Source organism: Salmo salar, chromosome ssa14, assembly GCF_905237065.1.
Source record: "Salmo salar chromosome ssa14, Ssal_v3.1, whole genome shotgun sequence".
Lineage (NCBI taxonomy): Eukaryota > Metazoa > Chordata > Actinopteri > Salmoniformes > Salmonidae > Salmo > Salmo salar.
The window spans coordinates 85,343,401-85,366,424 of NC_059455.1; the positions used below are offsets into that span (position 1 = coordinate 85,343,401).

The window sequence follows — 23,024 nt, forward strand, 5'->3', positions numbered from 1 at the left end:
GATCTAATGTCATTGGAATATATCTACAACTTTTTTTTACATTTCAAAAAATTTGATCAACTTACAACTTACTAAAAGTTGTGATGACACAGAGGACATTTTTTGTTGAGTTAGAGCAGTGGCAGACAAAGTGTTGGGGAAATAATTTGGTGACATCTTGTGGTCTTAATGTCAATTACGGGGGGGGGGGCAGTTACCCCAGGGGGCTGTACCCCTAGTAACCTACTACATAGAGCATGACTACATGGAAATCTATTCCACATCAAGTAACTAATTTAAGCAGTAAAATTACATTAAAAAAACAGATAAAAATACACATTATGGAACAGCACGGACGCATGCATACAAACACAAGATAACATACGCACTATACACACATGCACACATAGATTTTGTTTGTGTTGTGTTGTTTGTGTTGTAGATATGTGGTAGTAGAGTAGGGGTCTGAAGGCACACACATCAAATCCAATTTTATTTGTCACATGTGCCGAATACAACGGATGTAGACCTTACTGTGAAATTCTTACAAGCCCTTTAACCAACAATTCAGTTCAAGAAATAGAGTTTAAGAAAATATTTACAAAATAAACTAAAGTGAAAAAACTAAAAAAGTAACACAAGAAAATGTAACTTAATGTGAAATATGTTGTGAATGTATTGTAATATTTTTGAAATTGTATAACTGACTTAATGTTGTTGTCTTGGCAGCAGCTAATGGGGATTCATAATAAATACAAATACCACAGACTTATGGACAGCACCAAGAAGGTTCCGAATTTATTCACACACCATTGCACACCCTTTTTTTTTAGGTATTGGGTTTGTAAGAGACTTAAGTGATTGTTTTGTTTGTTTGAACTTTCTTTGACATACATCTTACTTCCCAGGCTCAGGATTTGATGTTCATTGACGTCATCGCGCAATGTTGCCAACGTAGCACAGTTTCCGGTTCGAGCAGAAGTACGTGGCAGCCATCTTGTTTCCCGTTGCTACTGAAATAAAATAAATAATACGCTGAGCTTCACTGCGAACCCGTAAAACAAAGTGAGTAAAAATCTATTGATATACATGGTTAATGTCTATATGTGAAAGCATACTGTGTCGCTATGGAATTGGGGCTATAACTTTGCTAATTTCCAGTTGCTCGTCTTGTCCAATAGACGATTGTTTTGGAAGATGAACATAGGCGCCATTTCCCTCCCCGCTCTCTGAGCAGCTTATTGGTGGCCAGCTGAAAGTAACAGAGGCGTTTAAGAAACTACCGCACTGAGTCCGCCATTTTGGCTCTTGTCTAAACTCTGTCTCGTACGACTGGCGATTTTTGTTAGATCCCGAATGGCGTCAGTTTCACAACGAACTGAACCCCTAGAAACCTTGATTGGTGGAATCTAGTCCGAGGTTTGATTGGTCTGAAGGACAGATCCAAACGTAGTCTTTATTGGTTAGAGAGCCTTTCCCCAACTTTGCAAAGCTTTGTAAACTTTCCTTTGATTTATCGCTTCCTTTTGTTCAGTGGCGAATAAACAGTATCACAGGCCACTGTAGAGCGTATCATCGTCTTCCATGTCTCTCTTCCCTTGTCCAGGTTGCGCTTGTTATATGCTAGCTAACTGTTAGCTACCGGTGTCTCTACGTTTGACTAACAATAAATGATCACACCGTGTTACTGTCTAAGTTAACTAGCTAAGCTAAACAGCCGCTGGGTTAGCCAGCAGATCCGACCGGCTTGTTTCAACTGTAAGCAAGCGGTCGGATCTGTTGTCTATCACTGGTTAGGATAGTTTTAGCTCATTCCAAAAATGTTTTAGTTGGTTAATGATAGGTAGCTAACGTTAAATGTTTATCGTCAGTGTTGCATGTTGTTGGATTGAACAAACCAAACTATTAGCTAGCTATGTACAAGAAGACACATTTGGGCCATCTACCGTTAATTAGCTAACTTAGTTGTTTGTCTGAATACAGGCAGGAGGCCGAAGGCATCAATAAAGAACTCACTAAAATCTCAAATTACAACAGACATCTTTCTCACATTTTACCAATGCCCATTAAACCGAGATATGTATCATGTTCATTGTTTACATTCCAGTGTGTTGACTGCCAGTTATTGTGAATCACATTATGTGTGCACGGACTCTTTTCAAAGACTTGAAGTCTGTGCCTTGTCCCTTGAGCAGCATGATAAACAGCATTCTCTGCTTTCTTGCCAATGTATAATTGCTTCAAACTATGTGATGGAAAGAAAATCATTCCATGCAATACCTGTTTCAAGATGCAATTTGGAGAGTACTGTAGCAGCCTATACATTTACATTACATTTAAGTCATTTATGTATTGCCTATGTATTGTACAATTCAAAACTAACTATACTGAACACAAATATAAATGCAACATGCAACTTTTAAAACGATTGAGTTAGTTCATATAATGAAATCAGTAAATTGAAATAAATTCGTTAGGCCCTAATCTACAGATTTCACATAAGTAGGCAGGAGCACAGCCATGGGTGAGCCAGGCCCAGCCAGTCAGAATGAGTTTTTCTCCACAAACAGATAGATACTCAGTTTCATCAGCTGTCCGGGTGGCTGGTCTCAGACCATCCCACAGGTGAAGAAGCCAGATGTGGAGGTCCTGGGCTGGCGTGGTTACATGTTCGTTTGCGGTTATGAGGTCGGTTGGACGTACTGCCAAAATCTCTAAAACGAGGTTGGACATGGCTTATGGTAGAGAAATAAACATTCCTGCAGTCAGCATGCCAATTGCTCACTCCCTCAACTTGAGACATCTGTGGCATTGTGTTGTGCCAAAACTGCACATTTTAGAGTGGCCTTTTATTGTCCCAGCACAAGGTGCGCCTGTGTAATGATCAGCTTCTTTGTATGCCACACCTGTCAGGTGGCTGGATTATCTTTTATTTCAGCTTGTGAAACATGGGACCAAAACTTTACATGTTGCTTTTTATATTTTTGTTCAGTATCTAAGGAAATTCCCTGGGTGACTATTAAGGGTACAATATTTGTTGGGCTATTTTACATGATTAGTTCATGTTCTCACCATCCATCAACTAGCCTAAATTCTCAATCTAGAGCAGGGGGTGTCAAAGTAATTTCATGACTATCACACCAAGCACAGCTCTATACAGGAAGGATCTGTATGCTCTTGTTTGCATTTAGAGAACAGATCCTTCCTGTATAGAGCTGGTGCCTGAAACGGGTCTAAGAAAAGCATACAGTATTTTACTGATGGTACAATTCTGCCTAACCCATTCATGGATGCTAACTACCTTTAGTGCCTATTGACGAGAGTAGTTTCTAGCCGGGGAGTTTTAAGGCCCTGTACGCTCGTTCTGAACTTTAAAATGCATCACTTGCGGTACGGTTTTGGAAACATAAGGACATATCTTTCATATCAGCTATAAATAATTATCAAAAATCAAACTTAAATTACTACACACCTTTTTTATAGGGTTAGTGTTCGCACACGGTCATATCTCCATGTTACGGTGCTTGTTTACGGAAGGCAGATGGAAGACAGGCAGCCACCTGTGTTAATTAGCTGTCTAGCGTGCTTTGAACACCTGTGTGTAAGCTAACTGGGGAGGAAGTGTAGTTTGTCAACTGGAGGCACACACAGTATGGATCTGTTCAAAACTGCTAGAGTAAGTGTATCTTTCATTTGAAAGATTCTTTCTCTTTGTTATGAACAATAAGGGGGATCTCAGCATATGTTGTTCGATAACTGTTTTGCAAGCAAGGATTATTGACATTTCTAAACATTGAAACACAGCGTCGCAATTGTACTTCACATGCAGCTAACTGCTAAAAACCCTACGGAGTAGAAGGGTTTTCAAGAGCTAAGTTCTGCCCTGCTTTTTCCTGCGTTGCTGCAGGTAGGCCACCAAGTATCACAGCAGCTGTTAGCTTCATAACTTTCAACTTGACCTTGATATCTAGTCTAAATGCACCATTAGAATGTAATCAGAAAATTAACATGCATATTGTTATTTTATGCCCCATTACTAAATTATCAACATCTAGAATCAGTTTTTCCTTTTGAGCGCAGACAGGATTGAAGCCAGTGAGACTGTTTATAATCCAAATTTAGGATGGACAAGCTGTGTGTAGCTCGTGTGTGTGCATGTTTTTGTGTAGGTAAGCCTAGTTTATGCAGGTGTGTGCGTGCATGACTTAGCCCAGCAGCCCTGAGGGCTCTTTTCTGCTGTTTGTTTGTGAAAGTGACACCCTGGCTTGTGCGTGTTTGGCTCTAAACAGCGTCCGTAAGCAAACATGTCCCAGGCACCAGCAGCACAAGTCATGGCAAGGTCTCTGCTGCAGAGTGACCTTGTCAGGTGTCCTCATGGAGGAGGTTTGGGTTTAGAAGAGCCTGCCTGCACCGCCATAGATGGCTATCGCTGGAATGGAATAATCTATGTGCAGTCTAGCTGCTCTATAATCATTAACCAGCCTGCTACCAGCTCTACTCTGTTTCCAGCTCTACTCTGTTCCCCTGCTCTCTCTGTACCAAAATAGAAAAGGGAACAATTTGCTTTGTTTCCCTCTTGAGTCTCTCTCAATTCCATTTCAATTTCAATTTAAGTGGCTTTATAGGCATGGGAAACATATGTTTACATTGCCAAAGCAAGTGAAATAGATAATAAAAAAAGTGAAATAAAATTAACATTACACTCACAAAAGTCCCAAAAGAATAAAGACATTTAAAATGTCATAGTATGTCTATATACAGTGTTGTAATGATGTGCAAATAGTTACGAAAGGGAAAATAGATATAGGTTGTATTTACGATGGTGTTTGTCATGTCTTGGCACACTGTGGTATGGAAGGTTAACAAAATTGGATCTGTTTTAAAAAAGAATTGTGGGTCTGTATGTAATCTGAGGAAAATATGTGTCTCGATGGTCATACATTTGGCAGGAGGTTAGGAAGTGCAGCTCAGTTTCTTCCTCATTTTGTGGGCAGTTAGACTATGAGCAGTCTTCTCCTGAGGGCCAGGTCTGCCTTCGGCGGCATTTCTCAATAGCAAGGCTATGCTCACTGAGTCTGTACATAGTCAAAGCTTTCCTTAATTTTGGGTCAGTCACAGTGGTCAGGTATTCTGCCACTGTACTCTGTTTAGGGCCAAATTGCATTCTAATTTGCTCTGTTTTTTGTTAATTACTTGACACATTGGGAAGCATTATCTTTTAGTTTTAATGTGATTTGGTTGGGTCTAATTGTGTTGCTGTCCTGGGGCTCTGTGGGTCTGTTTGTGTTTGTGAACAGAGCCCCAGGACCAGCTTGCTTAGGGACCTCTTCTCCAGGTTCATTTCTCTTTAGGTACTGGCTTTGTTATGGGAGGTTTGGGAATCACTTCCTTTTAGGTGGTTGTAGAATTTAACGGCTCTTTTCTGGATTTTGATCATTAGCGGGTATCGGCCTAATTCTGCTCTGTATGCGTTATTCGGTGTTTTACGTTGTACATAGGATATTTTTGCAGAATTCTGCATGCAGAGTCATAATTTGGTGTTTGTCTCATTTTGTGAAATCTTGGTTGGTGGACGGACCCCAGACCTCACAACCATAATGGGCAATGGGTTCTATAACTATTTCAAGTCTCTTTTTTTTTTAGACAGAGCCTAATTGGTATGTTGAATTTTATGTTCCCTTTGATGGCATAGAAGGCCCTTCTTGCATTGTCTCTCAGATCGTTCACAGCTTTGTGGAAGTTACCTGTGGCCCTGATGTTTAGGCCGAAGTATGTATCGTTTTTTGTATGCTCTAGGGCAATGGTGTCTAAATGGAATTTGTATTCGTGGTCCTGGCAACTGGACCTTTTTTGGAACACCATTATTTTTGTCTTACTGAGATTTACTGTCAGGGCCCAGGTCTGAGAGAATCTATGCAGAAGATCTAGGTGCTGCTGTAGGCCCTCCTTGGTTGGGAACAGAAGCACCAGATCATCAGCAAAGTAGACATTTGACTTCAGATTCTAGCAGGGTGAGGCCGGATTCTGCAGACTGTTCTATTGCCCTCACCAATTTGTTGATGTACACTACCTTTGAAAAGTATGGGCTCACATAGAAATGTCCACCAAAGCCCAAAGCCCACCAAAAAATGTTTCCATTAAAATAACATCAAATTGATCAGAAATACAGTGTAGACATAGTTAATGTTGTAAATGACTATTGTAGCTGGAAACGGCTGATTTTTAATGGAATATCTACATAGGCATACATTGGCCCATTATCTGCAACCATCACTCCTGTGTTCCAATGGCACGTTGTGTTAGCTAATCCAAGTTTATCATTTTCAAAGGCTAATTGATCATTAGAAAACCCTTTTACAATTATGTTAGCACAGCTGAAAACTGTCGCGCTAATTCAAGAAGCAATAAAACTGTCCGCCTTTAGACTATTTGAGTATCTGGAGCCATCAGCGTTTGTGGGTTCGATTACAGGCTCAAAATGGCCAGAAACCAGAATAGAAAGAGGAGTGGGAGGCCCCGGTGCACAACTGAGTTTCCATCTTGTCCAGCTGTGTATGTAACATTTCACGTAAACCCTGTTTCTTGTCTGCATCGAAGTAGTGGTCCTTGTACCTAGCATCGAGCGTGGTGGCGACACAGTAGGGAGGCTCAGAGAGAATGCCACATTGTTGGGCATGCAATACGGCTTTCCTCAGTACGAAATTCTCATCGACCCACTGTGCTGTCAGACTCAGCATGCTCACGGGGCTGACATCGCTGGTCCAAATGTCAGTCGTGAAGCTAATAGCAGTGACGCCCCTAGCAAGTAGCTCATAGACGTGTTTCAACAATACTGTGCAACTCCGGTAGGGCAACATCTAAAAAATAGCGCCTACTTGGTAGTGTGTACCGGTGCTCAACCAGTCGGCGAAAGCCAACATCATCCACGACAGAGAACGGTTGATTGTCAAGAGCAATGAAATCCATTATCTTGGCGTTAATGGAATTAGCCTTTGAGTTGCCTCGCGGAAATTCTTACTCTTTCAAATCACTGCTCGTCTTGAACTTGTTTAGATGTTGAAAGTGTGCACTTTGTATTTTCTGCTTTTGTACTGTGCATTGCTGTATTTTTTGTGGCGTCATTACGTCATCTACCTACTTTGGGTAGGCATGTCAGCTTTGACATCGGTTTTGCACATTGGCGTTAAACTAGACATCGGGCCGCTGCCGATGTTGGCATTTTTAGCTAATATCGGCTAATAGGTTTTTCAATTTCTTTCTTAGGTTTTTGCATTTTTCATCAAACTATTTGTCATTGTTGTTCATTTTTCTTTTTCTTTTTTACATTTATTTAACCTTTATTTAACTAGGCAAGTCAGTTAAAAACAAATTCTTATTTACAATGACGGCCTACCAAAAGGCAAAAGGCCTCCTGCGGGGACGGGGGTCTGGGATTAAAAAAAAAAATACAATATAAATATAGGACAAAATACACATCACAACAAGAGAGACAACACTACATAAAGAGAGACCTAAGACAACAACATAACAAGGCAGCAACACATGACAACACAGCATGGTAGCAACACAACATGACAACAACATGGTAGCAACACAACATGGTAGCAGCACAAAAACATGGTACCAACATTATTGGGCAAAGTCAACAGCACAAAGGTCAAGAAGGTAGAGACAACAATACATCACACAAAGCAGTCACAACTGTGCTGTCTGCTTTACATTTTTAGATTTGATAAGGAAGAGGAGAGGTCAAATATAGTGTTTAGGTTTTCTACTGTGAAGTTTACACCATCACTATTACAGTGAAACGTTTTGTCCAGTAAATTGTCTTGAAGGGTTTGAATTTGTTGTTGCCTAATTGTTTTTTGGTAGATTTCCACACTACTTTCCTTCCATCCTTTCGCAAGATGGCGCCAACAGAGATGGTCGCTTCGCTTCGACTCCTTAGGAAACTATGCAGTATTTTTATTTATTTTAAGTATTATTTCTTACACTGTTAGCTCAGAAAATCTTAAGTGTTATTACATACAGCCTGGAAGAACTATTGGATATAAGAGCAACGTCAACTTACCAACATTACGACCAGGAATACAACTTTACTGAAACGGATCCATTGTTCGGACCACCATCCAGGACATTGGATCTAATCCCAGAGGCCGACCCAAAACAACCTCGCCGCAGGAGAGGTAGACGCAGCGGCCGTGCACACCACTCACTGCTTCAGAGTATATTACTCGCCAATGTCCAGTCTCTAGACAACAAGGTGGATGAAATTAGGGCAAGGGTTGCCTTCCAGAAAGACATCAGAGATTGTAACACTCTCTGTTTCACGTAAACATGGCTCTCTCGGGATATGTTGTCTGAGTCGGTACAACCACCGGGTTTCTTCATGCATCGCGCCGACAGAAACAAACATTTCTCTGGTAAGAAGAAGGGCGGGGGTGTATGCTTCATGATTAATGACTCATGGTGTAATCATAACAACATACAGGAACTCTAGTCCTTCTCTTCACCTGACCTAGAATTCCTTACAATCCAATGCCGACCACATTATCTCCCAAGAGAATTCTCTTCGATTATAGTCACAGCCGTTTATATCCCCCCCCCTTTGACAAATCCGACCTACTCAATTTTGCACCTACCGTCCTACAAGCAGAAACTCAAATAGCATGTACCCGTGACTAGATCCATTCAACGCTGGTCTGACCAATAGGAATCCACGCTTCAAGGTTGTTTTGATCACGTGGACTGAGAAATGTTCTAGGAAGTCTCAGAGAATAACATTGATTTATACGCTGACTCGATGAGTGAGTTTATAAGGAAGTGTGTTGGAGATGTTTTACCCACTGTGACTATTAAAACCTACCCTAACCAGAAACCGTGGATAGACGGCGGCATTCGCGCAAAACTGAAAGCGCGAACCACCGCATTCAACCATGGAAAGATGTCTGGGAATATGGCCGAAAGTAAAGTGTAGTTATTCTCTCCGCAAGGCAATCAAATAAGCGAAATGTCGGTATAGAGACAGAGTGGAGTTGCAATTCAACGGCTCAGACACGAGACGCATGTGGCAGGTTCTACAGGCAATTATTATTAAAAGAACACCAGCCACGTCATGGACACCAACGTCTTGCTTCCAGACAAGCTAAACACCTTCACCTGCTTTGAGGATAATACAGTGCCACCGACAAGGCCCGCTACCAAGGACTGCGGCCCCCCCTCCTCCGTGGCCGACGTGAGTAAGACATTTAAGCGCGTTCACGCTCGCAAGGCTGCTGGCCCAGATGGCATCCCTAGCCGCATCCTCAGAGCATGCGCTGGCTGGTGTGTACCAGCTGGCTGGTGTGTTTATGGACATATTCAATCGCTCCCTATCCCAGTCTGCTGTCCCCACATGCTTCAAGATGGCCACCATTATTCCTGTACCAAAGAAGGCAAAGCAAACTGAACTAAATTACTATCGCCCCGTAGCACTCACTTCTGTTATCATTGAAGAGCTTTGAGAGGCTAGTCAAGGATCATATCACCTCCACCTTACTTGCCACCCTGTACCCACTTAAGTTTGCATACCGCCCCAACAGGTCCACAGACGATACAATCGCCATCAGACTGCCCTATCCCATGTGGACAAGAGGCATACCTATGTAAGAATGCTGTTCATTGACTACAGCTCAGCATTCAACACCATAGTACCCTCCAAGCTCATCATTAAGCTTGAGGTCCTGGGTCTCAACCCCACCCTTTGCAATTGGGTCCTGGACTTTCAGATGGGCCGCCCTCAGGTGGTGAAGGTAGGAAACAATGCCTCCACGTCGCTGATCCTCAATACTAGGGCCCCACAAAGGTGCGTGCTCAGCCCCCTCCTGTACTTCCTGTTCACCCATAACTGCGTGGCCATGCACGCCTCCAACTCAGTCAAGTTTGCAGACGACACAACAGTAGTGGGCGTGATTACCAACAACGATGAGACAGCCTACAGGGAGGAAGTGAGGGCCCTGGGAGTGTGGTGTCAGGAAAACAACCTCTCACTCAACGTCAAAAAAAAAACCGGAGGAGATGATTGTGAACTTCAGGAAACAGAGGGAGCACCGCCCTATCCACATTGACGGGACAGTAGTGGAGAAGGTGGAAAGATTAAAGTTCCTCGGTGTACACATCACTGACAAACTGAAATGGTCCACCCACACAGACAGTGTGATGAAGGCGTGACAGCGCCTCTTCAATATCAGGAGACTGAAGAAATTTGGCTTGTCACCTAAAACCCTCACAAACTTTTACAGATGCGCAATTGAGAGCATCCTGTCGGGCTGTATCACCGCCTGGTATGGCAACTGCACCGCTCTCAACCGCAAGGCTCCCCAGAGGGTGGTGCGGTCTGCACAACGCATCACTGGGGGCAAACTACCTGCCCTCCAGGACACCTACAGCACCCAATGTCACAGGAAGGCCAAAAAGATCATCAAGGACAACAACCACCGAGCCACTGCCTGTAAACCCTGCTACCATTCAGAAGGCGAGGTTAGTACAGGTGCATCAAAGCTGGGACCGAGAGACTGAAAAACAGCTTCTATCTCAAGGCCATCAGACTGTTAAACAGCCATCACTAACACAGAGAGACTACTGCCTACATACAGACCAAAATCATTGGCCACTTTAATAAATTGATTATTAGTCACTTTAAATAATGCCACTTTAATAATGTTTACATATCTTACATTACTCATCTCATATGTGTATATACTGTGTTTTATACCATCTATTGCATCTTGACTATGCTGCTCATCCATATATTTATATGTACATATTCCTATTCCATCCCTTTACATTTGTGTGTATAAGATAGTTGTCGGGAACTAGAAGCACAAACATTTTGCTACACTCGCATTAACATCTGCTAACCATGTGTATGGGACCAATAAAATGTTATTTGATCTATAGCATTTCTTAATATTATTCAGTTCCTTTGGCTTTGATGCCTCGTGATTGAGCATAGTAGAGTGTGATTTTGCAGTGATCAGATAGGGTTGTCAGTGGACAGACTGAATGCTCTAAGAGACTCTGGGTTGAGGTCAGTGATAAAGTAGTCTACAGTACTACTGCCAAGAGATGAGCTATAGGTGTACCTACCATAGGAGTCCCCTCTGAAGCCTACCATTGACTATGTACATACCCAGATTCCAACAGAGCTGCAGGAGTTGTGACCTGTTTATGTTGGTTATGTTGTCGTAGTTGTGCCTAGGGGGGCATATGGGGGAGGGAATGCTGTTACTTCCAGGTAGGTGTTTGTCCCCCTGTGCGCTGAGGGTGTCGGGTTCTTGTCCAGTTCTGGCATGAAGGTCGCCACAGACTAGTACATGTCTCTGGGCCTGGAAATTGTTGATCTCCCCCTATGGGGATTCTACTGGTGGTATATAGGTAGCACACATACATTTTTCTCTGTTGAAATAATTTCCTTATTTATTTCTAGCCAGATGTAAAATGTTCCTGTTTTGACTAATTTTAATAGAGTGGGTTAGCTGTGTTCTATACCAAATTAGCATACCCCCTGAGTCCCTTCCCTGTTTCACACCTGGTAGTTTGATGGATGGGACTACCAGCTCTCTGTAACCTAGAGGGCAACCAGTGGGTCCATCACCTCTATACCATGTTTCTTGTAGGATGACAACGTCTGTATTTCTAATTGCGTTGATGAAGTCTGGGTTCCTGCTCTTTAGGCCAAAGACAGATCACCTCAGACCTTGTATATTCCAGGATTAGATAGTAAAAACTTTGTTTTCCATAGTGTCTAGTGTTGTTTTATAGTGCCTGTCCCTCCTCTCTCTCGCTCTCTGTCCCTCCTCTCTGTCCCTCCTCTCTCTCGCTCTCTGTCCCTCCTCTCTCTCATCCTGTAACAGCTCTCTCCTTTCTGTCCTTCTCCATCCTTTTGGCTCTCCCTCCCCCCGGTTTGTTCAATGACGGAGCAGGTTTGTGTTCTGTCTCTCTCTGGCTTGTTGTTTCTCGGTACAGTGGGGGATTTGCAGCAGTAATATGCAGGATAAGCCTCAGGTCATTCCACCATCATCTATGCAGACTGCCAGCTAAGAGCAACTCTCAGTAAATTGCTTTGTCCCCTCCTCTCACCTAAATCTCTCACTTCAGTACACTTCATCGCCAGGACATTACGTTTCCTTAATCTGTTGCTAGACAGATCTTTAGACATACAGTTCTCCAAACACCGTTATGGATCCCAAATGGCACCCTATTCCTGTAGTGCCTTACTTTTGACAAGAGCAACCCATGCATGCGTGTGCTCATCCTAATGTAAACGTTAGTGTGTGGAACAGCATGGCTGAATGTCTGTTTAACCCTTGGCGAGATAACAGCAGGGCATTTATACGACATTGCTGAAATGGTTTTATGATGACATTTTAATTGTAGAACGAGAACTGTCTGGGAGCATAGTTTTAGGGCCAAGACAACAATAGTTGTTTATTGACATTGTCCTATGTCTTGTCCACCCACAAACATGAACACAATTTGTTGAGGTGCCTTTTTGGCCGGTTTTGATCAGTTATCTTTGTGGAATGGGAAATCCACTTCAAATTATTAAAGCCCTCTTTTTTTTTTTTTTTTGGTCTTTAAAAAAATATATGTTTTACTAAATACCTTTTATGTTCATTAGTAGGCCAGGTATTTCATTGATCTATTTCTAAATCTGGATCTTACTATCAGATAGACTAATTCATTCTCATGTAGTTAGTTGTGTTATTATTCTAGTACATTTTTAGTGAATGAAGTATGCACTTCAATGAAGGTGTTTTATTAGCACTAACACAGACTACAATATTTAGTAGATTGTCTGGATATTATCTTTCTACCTACTGTGACAAAGGATGTGTGACAGAGGAAGGATATGTGACAGCGGAAGGACAAGCGTGTGCTTGTGGACTTGCACGCATGCCTGTGAACACGTAGATCACAGCGCGTCTGCTCAATATGCCTTTGCTCTTTAAATCATGTGGCTGCAACATGCGGCATCCATTCTGACACTCTCCTCGGCCAATCAGGGGCATCAGGGTTGCTTGCATCACTGGCCATTCAACCAGTCATGGCCGCAGGGAGGCGGAACTCGGGGAGACATTTAGTTTGACATTGTAAATAAGCAGGGAACAGTTGTCAGAGAGCAGCCAGTGGTTCCTTTCTTCTCCATACAGCCATGAGAAACGCAAGATCAGCCGGAGGACACGGAATGCAGAGGCAAGCTACCGCCACCACTTCCTCAATCAGTCCCTGACTCGCTTTGTTAGAACTTTCTTTGTATTTTGTCTGGTTCTTCTTTCTCTCTCTTCCTCTTTTCTTTTCCTGACCCCTATCCTGCAGCTCAAGGTAACTTAAAACAGGATGTTGGCTGTCGGTGAAAGGGGGTTGGGTGTAGGAAGGAGGGGGTAGGGCGGGAGAAGTGTCAGAGCCGACGAGCGGATGGCTTGGCCAATAGTGCAGGAGGGCTCTCTACTCTCATTCGGGGAAAGGCTGAGAGCAGGGCAGAAGCCTGGCCAGGGTCTGAGTATCATGTAGCAGGCTAGATTGATTACTTTTGAATGTTAAAAGGAAAGGAGGCAAGGAGGAGATTTGTCTGGGAGTCGGGAGTGCTGCTGTACCGCTGCCACTTTGATCTCTTTCCGCTATCTTTTTTTTACATTTTTGTCCTTCACTGTGCTGAGGCAGGGGTCAACTGAAAGACAAACGTGTGGGTTGCTGGCTGGAGAAAGAGATGGAACAATTGATAAGGAGAGGGTTAGAGAGAGAGAGAGAGAGAGAGAGAGAGAGCGGGAGGGAGATGCTCGGGGGGGGGGATTTGGTTAGAGGAGAAACAGGAGAGAGGGGTGTGTGTTTAGGAAAGGGGGGCGGGAGGGGGGCTGGAGGAGAATGAGTTGAGGGGGGAGGGGTAGAAGAAAGTGGGGGTGGTGAACGCTCTTCTCTGTCTGTCGGGCAGGCTGTAAGGTTTTTAAAGGCGGAGGATGGGCGGACTGTGTTTTGTCTGTTCCTGGGACCGGCGCCTGAGGAAGTGAAGGGCTACAGAGATTTTCTGTGTCAGCCAGCCCCCCTCTTGCCTCTCAACGAGACTTCTACAGTACAGAGTAGAGAGTACAGCCTCTCTCTCCCTTTCCTGCTCTCCTTCAGCCAACTACACAGAATGATGGGCACAGGGTAAGTGTGACCATCCACACACACACTAGACCTGTCTGTGTTTTAGATCGCTGCTGGACTCCTCTACCCATGTGTGCTTTCTCTTCTCCTCTTTCTCTTTCTCTCGCTCTTTCGCTTTCTCTCACTCTTTCTCTTTCGCTCTCACTCAGTTTCTTCACTCTCTCTGCAGAGATGGGATGCGCTCTCTGCCCTCACTCCTCCTCTTCTCTGTCGTCCTCTACTTTTCTCCTTGGGAGAAATCTGAGTATATGTTTTGGTTGTGTGTGTATCATTTAAAAAAATGTTTTTGCAACTAACAGCAGTCACCCTCATGTCCTTCAATTGTCACTCCAGGACAGGATCGGTGTTGTTGGCATCTTTAGTTTGCATTTTGCAGAATGTCTCTCCTTGAGTCATGTTAATGTTTTCCTATGAAAACTACATTGTAAGCTGTTAATATTGATGACAAGTTCTATTGAATTAGACTGGTTGTTCTGTTGACCAGCCCTGGCTGGTGTTTATTTGCAACCGTGCTTCTGCTGTGTTTTGACTTTGGACTTTTAAGCAGGACGTTAGCAGCTGTTAGTCTGTCTCTCTGGGCTGTGTTGGTTATTGACTCTCTGTAGCGCTGTGGTTGGATGGCCCAGCGCTGTGCTCACAGACAGACTTCAAAGTCATTCAGGATGGTCACGATCGTACTGCTGTGACTGCGGTCCATGGCCCGTCCCAAAGCCTGGTCCTTGGAGCGTTGTTTACACTCGCCTGACAGTGATGCAGAGGGCAAGATGGCGCTGAGCTGGCTGCTGGATGTTTAGGGGACGAATTTGAGACCTTGTAGTTGGGTTGTGTCGGGGCCGCTGCAATGACGAATGGCAATTGACAGCTTCAGGGACAGGCCACAGGTTTTTGATGCGTGATCTCTTTAGATGCAATCTATATATCATCTCTAGCTCTGTTCTGCCTCCCCTTCTCCCTAATTGAAAGTTTCCATCGGTGCCTCCTCTCTCTCTCTGACAGAACGTCCTGTTGGGGAGAGGGATGACTAAATATAACTCCAGTGACCACACAGCTATTGTGTGCCTTATTCCTTTGCCCTTGCAGGCAGCCTTGTTTTGAGTGTGTAAGTCACGGTGTGTGTTGTCAACACATGAGCCAAACTACCAGATAAAGTTTGTTGGTGGTGTTCTGTTATTGAGGCTGATATGCAGCTAGCGACTGGGCCTAGTGTTGGATGAAGCTGTCACAGGAATGTGAGACTGGCTCCTGCAGTCTTTTTGTCAGCATAGAGAGGGAGAGGATGAAAGGACAGTGAGGGATGAGGGACAGAGGAATAAGGGACTTTGCTAACAGAGATGTCTTTGTGCTCAAAGGAAGACCCCCCTCGGAAAGAGGTGAAGAAAATGGAAACCATTGTGTCGCACGTGCAAGTGCTGCAGTGAAAGTTGAAAACCTGTCCTCTCTTTCCCCTCTCTCTCTCCCTCTTCCCTCCCTCCCACTCTCTCTTCCCTCCCTCCCACTCTCTCTCTTCCCTCCCTCCCGCTCTCTCTCTTCCCTCCCTCCCACTCTCTCTCTTCCCTCCCTCCCACTCTCTCTCTTCCCTCCCTCCCACTCTCTCTCTTCCCTCCCTCCCGCTCTCTCTCTTCCCTCCCTCCCGCTCTCTCTCTTCCCTCCCTCCCGCTCTCTCTCTTCCCTCCCTCCCACTCTCTCTCTTCCCTCCCTCCCACTCTCTCTCTTCCCTCCCTCCCACTCTCTCTCTTCCCTCCCTCCCGCTCTCTCTCTTCCCTCCCTCTCTCTCTCTCTCTTCCCTCCCTCTCTCTCTCCCTCTTCCCTCCCTCCCGCTCTCTCTCTTCCCTCCCTCCCGCTCTCTCTCTTCCCTCCCTCCCGCTCTCTCTCTTCTCTCCTCTCTCTCTTCTCTCCTCTCTCTCTTCTCTCCTCTCTCTCTGGTTTCTCTCTCCTCTGTTGAATGACCTTGGGAGATCAGAGCTGAGCGAGTGCTTCCTATAGCTGGTTTGAAGCAGAACCAAGGGCAAAGTTAACAGGGCCAGGTGGACAGACTGCTTTGACACGGGTCAGGGCAAGCACAAATTTCAAGTACAAAATCGACCATGGATGGATCACAACATATGCATGCAATTCTAGCTGTGTGTTCTGGGTTAATCTGTAATTCACTGACTGGCTGAGAACGAGAACCATCTCCTTGTTTTTGTTGTGCTTGAGTAGATCATTTACCCGGCAAATTGCAACACTGCCAATTTCTGTTCCCTCTTTTTGGGGGGATTTTAAGGTTGGGGGGATTTAAGGTTGGGGGGATTTTAAGGTTGGGGGGGTTTATTTGGGGGTTTAGTGGGGGGATTTTATTATTTAAGTTGGGGGGGATTTTAAGGTTGGGCTGTATACAGATTTTCATACTGTTTCTGTACCATCCCGGGTATACGGTATTACCGAATGTGCATACATGGAGCGCTATTTCTAAAAACTAAATTAAACCCTTTTATTCTTTTTTATAAAAATGTTGACGCACAAAACAATTTAGACACCAGGGATATTGATCCAGGAGGGGATTGAATGTCTCTGCTGTGACCAAGAAGCTTGGTCTTGATATCTAGCCACTTAGATAACAAGTTAGCAAACTAAATGCATAGCTGGAGTCCTGAGCTGGATATCATTTATTTGACACATGTTAGATTTCTTATAGTTCTGCTTAACTTATAGTTCTACGCAGTGGCATAGCACACCACCCTGCAAGCCCCTGGGAGGTGGCATTTCGTCGTTATATGGTATAAACGGTATATCACCACAGCCTATTGGGTTTTTACTTCTGCCCTGAATGAATATATCTAGTTGTTTTGAGTTTGGTATGCCGCTGCCGCTTTGCCATAATAGGCCCCATAGGATTCAACAATGATTTATTCTGGTGGATTTTTTCTTTTCAGTTTCTCTTAACTCAGTTACAATTTTCCCCATTGCTTTATATAGAGATGTTCATGTTCACGCTTGTCCTACACTGTTTTCTCCCCATACTGATTTTAATTTGAGTAGAACTGGATAGAGCAGCTATACTGAGCTTCCAATGTCAATTCATAACAGGAAAAGGAAAAAAAGCATGACAATTCTGACAAAGTACCTGTTTTGGATCAATTACGCCCCAAAAAACACAGAATTTCACTTAGGCATGTCAAGATACCACCATTTTACAAACGATACCAGGCCAAGTATCACGATACCGAGTTGTATCGCGATATCACGGTGGGGGGAAAAAAACCGGTGACCTAGCGTCCTGTTTGATCCGTCCCCCGGATACTTGTTCTCTAAAAATCTGTCACTGCAATTCACACTTCTACTCAATACAACACATTGAATTTAACGTCACACTGTTCACTGTTTTAATAGAATACGGCATAGAATGGCTGATTTGCTCATATTTGCAAAGACCTACCTGTGATTTGGCTGGAGGAATGGGAGGAAGGAATATACATCAGTGGAGGCTGCTGAAGGGAGGACGGCTCATAAGAATGGCGCAAATGAAATGGCATCATGCGTTTGATACCATTCCACTCATTCCGTAACAGCCATTACCACGAGCCAGTCCTCCCAAATGAAGGTGCCACCAACCTCCTGTGATATACATGCGTAATGATCGGCAGGTCATTGTCAGAAAGAGGAAAACACTGCATGGAACCTTCTTTGCTTTCCAGTTAACACACACACACACACTCTCTCCCTTCCTCACACACTCGCTCTGTCTCCCTCACCCTCATAAACACACACACACACACACACACACACACACACACACACACACACACACACACACACACACACACACACACACACACACACACACCACTCTCGCTCTCCCACAACACACTGCTCCCAACTTTTAAAACGTTAGGCACCAAACAGAATTTAAGGAGCACCAGAAAGAAATAGATATTTGATATAGTTTAGGTCTATATGAATCCTACTTGTGCCAATAACATTTGCCTAAACCAACTGTCAAGTTACCATGTCTTTAGCTTGTTAGGTAACATGACTGAACAACGTTGTCTTATCAAACCAATAAGTAGTGACCCGGGATTAGTTTAAAACGGCCCGTAACATGGTTTGTGAAATTATATAAAATGCCGCAAATAGAAAATAAAAAAAGGCATATCCGGTAATATGGGTAATTTTTTTAACCGTTTAGGCTAGAGACAAGACCTCCAGTAATATGGGTAATTTTTTTAACCGTTTAGGCTAGAGACAAGACCTCCAGTAATATGGGTCATTTTTAACCGTTTAGGCTAGAGACAAGACCTCCAGTAATATGGGTCATTTTTAACCGTTTAGGCTAGAGACAAGACCTCCAGTAATATGGGTCATTTTTAACCGTTTAGGCTAGAGACAAGACCTCCAGTAATATGGGTAATTTTTTAACCGTTTAGGCTAGAGACAAGACCTCCAGTAATATGGGTCATTTTTAACCGTTTAGGCTAGAGACAAGACCTCCAGTAATATGGGTCATTTTTAACCGTTTAGGCTAGAGACAAGACCTCCAGTAATATGGGTCATTTTTTTAACTGTTTAGGCTAGAGACAAGACCTCCAGTAATATGGGTCATTTTTAACCGTTTAGGCTAGAGACAAGACCTCCAGTAATATGGGTCATTTTTAACCGTTTAGGCTAGGCACTTAACCCCAATTGCTGTAAAAAAAAAAAAAAAAATGTATTTGGGATGTGGCTGGCAGATTACATCTGCCACACGTGATATGCGCATGGAAGTGAAGTGGATATTATTGAACCTGCGCATACAAGAGACTAGTGGCTGTTGCTTAAATTCACCTGAATTTATAAACAGAACTGACTTTATAAACAGAACTGACTTTATAAACAGAACTGACTTTATAAACAGAACTGACTTTATAAACAGAACTGACTTTATAAACAGGCGCCAGCAGGTTCTTTAGATCTATAGGGCAAAGAAAGTCAATAGTATCATATGAAACGATACTACAGTATTCTAAAATGTTGGTATCATAATTGGCATGATGTTCCGGCACCGTGATATTATCGTGGTACCTGTATATATAATTTCACTCGCAAAAGGCTGATTTCGTGATTGGGCCTGTTTTTCTGCTAAACAGAATCCTACAGGGCTTGCTTTTAGCGACTTTCCTTGAGTTTACCTTTTTGCATTGTTGCAAATTTCAAAGCAGTCATGCTTCTACAAAGTGACCCCCGCTAAGGACATTGCATGCAGCTTGTGCAATATGTACCCTCTTACTTTTGGCACTGTAGGCCTATCATACATAATTTACTGATAGCCTAGCTAGCTTATATAGCCTAGCCATAGCCTTTGGTTGAATAATCATCCAGAGTATTCTGGTTTTCATCAACGTTTCAAAGTTACTTAGTGCAGCCTCTCGTAGGGGAGTCTCACAAGTCTGGATTAATGAGTTAGCCAGAACTTATTTTTTTAACCAGTCAGGAGTCATGGTACCATGGCTAGAGGCCTAAATCCTTAGGCTATTCTTTAACCTGCTTCAGTCCAGGTCATCTCAGAGGGCAGTTGTTCCTCTGACTGCCTCCGGGTTTTCTCCTCATCCTCCTCCTCCTCGGCCCATTAACTGTCATACTCTGCTCTCCTCAGTCCGCACTACTGTGACCTCCATTCAGATCCACCAGCCAGGTCATTAAGGAAGCTATTAACTTACTGCTCAGAATTAGTGTTTCACTCACTAATTTTCTGTCCATCAACCATGCTTTTACTTGAGCAGTGAACACCTCTCTATAGAGAGTGTATTTCCGTTAGGTAGCTAGCTACTTTCAGTACAGGAATCCAATCTGAAAACTCACCCTCTCTTTTGTGCCTTTGGCTTCCACCTTGGGGATTCTGAAAGGACAGTACAGGTACAAGCAACATGGTAGTACTGAGCGATTAGTGCTTTTTGAGGCCGGTTTGGTTTAGATTACTACAAAATGTTGATTCTTTTTTTTATGCATTATGTGGGTTGAATGATGTAACAACACAGAATAAAACAATTATTAAAAGTCCCATGATGGTAGTGACTGCCCATTACTACTTATTAACCATCAATTATTCACATTACTTTAAAATATTTCAGTTGGGTATATTACTTAATTTGTTTTGATGACTTCATTATTTAATTCCAAGACATCTTATCTCTATAGAGCAGCAGCTTATGCTGTCTGACAATCACTATTTTACTAGTTCTTCAAAGTAAATAAGTCTTCTTGGGTATGATGTGACAAGCTTGGCACACCTGTATTTGGGGAGTTTCTCCCATTCTTCTCTACAGATCCTCACAAGCTCTGTCAGGTTGGATGGGGAGCGTTGCTGCACAGCTATTTTCAGGTCTCTCCAGGAATGTTCGATTGGGTTCAAGTCCGGGCTCTGGCTGATCCACTCAAGGACATTCAGAGACTTGTCCCGAAGCCACTCGTGCATTGTCTTGGCTGTGTGCTTAGGGTCATTGTCCTGTTGGAAGGTGAACCTTCACCCCAGTCTGAGGTCCTGAGGGATCTGGAGCAGGTTTTCATCAAGGTTCTCTCTACTTTGCTTCGTTCATCTTTCCTCTGATCCTGACCAGTCTCCCAGTCCCTGCCGCTGAAAAACATCCCCACAGCATGATGCTGCCACCACCATGCTTCACCGTAGGGATGGTGCCAGGTTTCCTCCAGATGTGACGCTTGGCATTCAGGCCAAAGAGTTCAATCTTGGGTTCATCAGACCAGAGAATCTTGTTTCTCATGGTCTGAGAGTTTTTAGGTGCCTTTTGGCAAACTCCAAGCGGGCTGTTATGTGCCGTTTTTACTGAGGAGTGGCTTCTGTCTGGCCACTACCATAAAAGGCCTGATTGGTGGAGTGCTGCAGAGTTGGTTGTCCTTCTGGAAGGTTCTCCCATCTCCACAGAGGAACTCTAGAGTGCTGTCAGATTGACCATTGGGTCCTTGGTCATGACTTGGCTTTTGATCTGACATGCACTGTCAACTGTGGGACCTTCTGTAGACACAGTTGTGTGCTTTCCAAATCATGTCCAATCAATTGAATTTACCACAGGTGGACTCCAAGTTGTAGAAGCATCTCAAGGATGATCAATGGAAACAGGATGCACCTGAGCTCAATTTCAACTCTCATAGATGGAAAGTTTCCACCATTTTCCTTGCACCTATCCAGTTCTTTCCGATGTAGTTATAGTTCAGTCCACAAGTGCCCAGGTAAGGGAATGTCATTGACAGTTTGGACCTGAGCCCTGAAGCTGTTGTGAGCGTGTCTGTGGCCAACCTGCCAGGGGAGAGCAGCAGAGAGGCTGGGGCTGGCAGGAAACAATGCTGCTGATTCAGCAGATCCTGCTGCTTACTGCTGCTGAACACCATTGACTTGAGAGAGGAGTTGGGATGGTCAGCGCTGCCTAAGAAGCACAGGCACATAGCGCAGGTCAGGAGAAACCCAACACTGCCATCGCACTCACTCACTCACTCGCATCACTCGCATCACTCACTCACATCACTGAAGGGCAACGGAACCGCAGAGAAGAAAACAGCACAGTGGAACACAGCACAGTGGAGCACCCCTCTAAAATGTGTAGTTTTGGCACACAATGCCACATATTTCTCAAGTTTTGAGGGAGCATGTAATTGGCATGCTGACTGTAGGAATGTCCACCAGAGCTGTTGCCAGAGAATTGAATGTTTAGCCAACTCCAACATCGTTTTTAGAGAATTTGGCAGTACGTCCAACCAGCATCACAACCACAGACTACATGTAACCACGCCAGCCCAGGACCTTCAGCTTCTTCACCTGCATGATCGTCTAAGACCAGTTATCTAGAAAGCTGATGAAACTGTGGGTTTCCACAACTAACTGTGGGGTTCCACAACTTCCACAACTAACAATTTCTGCACAAACCTTTCAACTGTCTGAGGAAGCTCATCTGCATGCTTTTAGCCCTCACCAGGGTCTTGATCTGATTGCAGTTCGGCTTCGTAACCGACTTCAGTGGGCAAATACTCACCTTTGATGGCCACTGACCTGCTGGAGAAATGTGCTCTTCATAGATGAATCCTGGTTTAAACTGTACCGGGCAGATGGCAGACAGCATGTGTGGTGTTGTGTGGGTGAGCGGTTTGCTGATGTCAACATTGTGAACAGAGTACCCCGTGGTGGGGTTATGGTATGGGCAGGCATAAGCTACGGACAACAAACACAATTGCATTTTATCGAAGGCAATTTTATTGCACAGAGATACCGTGACGAGATCCTGAGGCCATTGTCGTGCCATTCAATCGACACCATCACCTCATATTTCAGCATTATAATGCACGGCTCCATATCGCAAGGGTCTGCACAAAATTTCTGGAAGCTGAAAATTGATGTCCCAATTCTTCCATGACACATACGACCGGGTGTTCCAGTTCTTTCCAATATCCAACAACTTCACACAGTCATTAAAGAGGAGTGGGACAACATTCCACAGGCCACAATCAACAGCCTGAACAACTCTATGCAAAAGAGTCGCACTGCAGGAGGCAAATAGTGATCACCAGACATTGACTGGTTTTCTGATTCACGCAACTGCCTTTTTTAAGGTATCTGTGACCAACAGATGCATATCTGTATTTCCAGTTATGTGAAATCCATAGATTAGGGCCTAATGAATGTATTTTAATTGACTGACTTCCTTATATGAACTGTAACTCACTAAAATCTTTGAAATAGTTGCACGTTTCCCTCTTTCATTCCCCCTCCCTCCATTTCGTGTGATTTTTTTGTTTTGTTTTTGTCTGCGACGTTTATATTGAATGTCGTAGGGTCGCTCAGAGAGCTGGAAAATGTTGTCACATCTGAGAGAGCAAAGTCCCACTCCTGAGGTAGGTAG

General features: G+C 43.8%; 1 protein-coding gene across 13 annotated transcripts in view; it reads left to right on the forward strand.

The window, feature by feature from the left end:
- The first annotated feature begins 924 nt into the window (after positions 1-924).
- The window catches only part of nfyc (nuclear transcription factor Y subunit gamma), a 41,547-nt gene continuing 19,447 nt past the window's right edge, over positions 925-23,024 (forward strand). For 5 of the 13 annotated variants that reach the window (XM_014142800.2, XM_014142803.2, XM_014142805.2 and 2 more), the window contains exon 1: positions 925-1,044. In XM_014142800.2, coding sequence (XP_013998275.1) covers position 1,044 — 1 coding nt within the window. In that variant the 5' untranslated portion in view covers positions 925-1,043. 13 annotated transcript variants of the gene reach the window in all.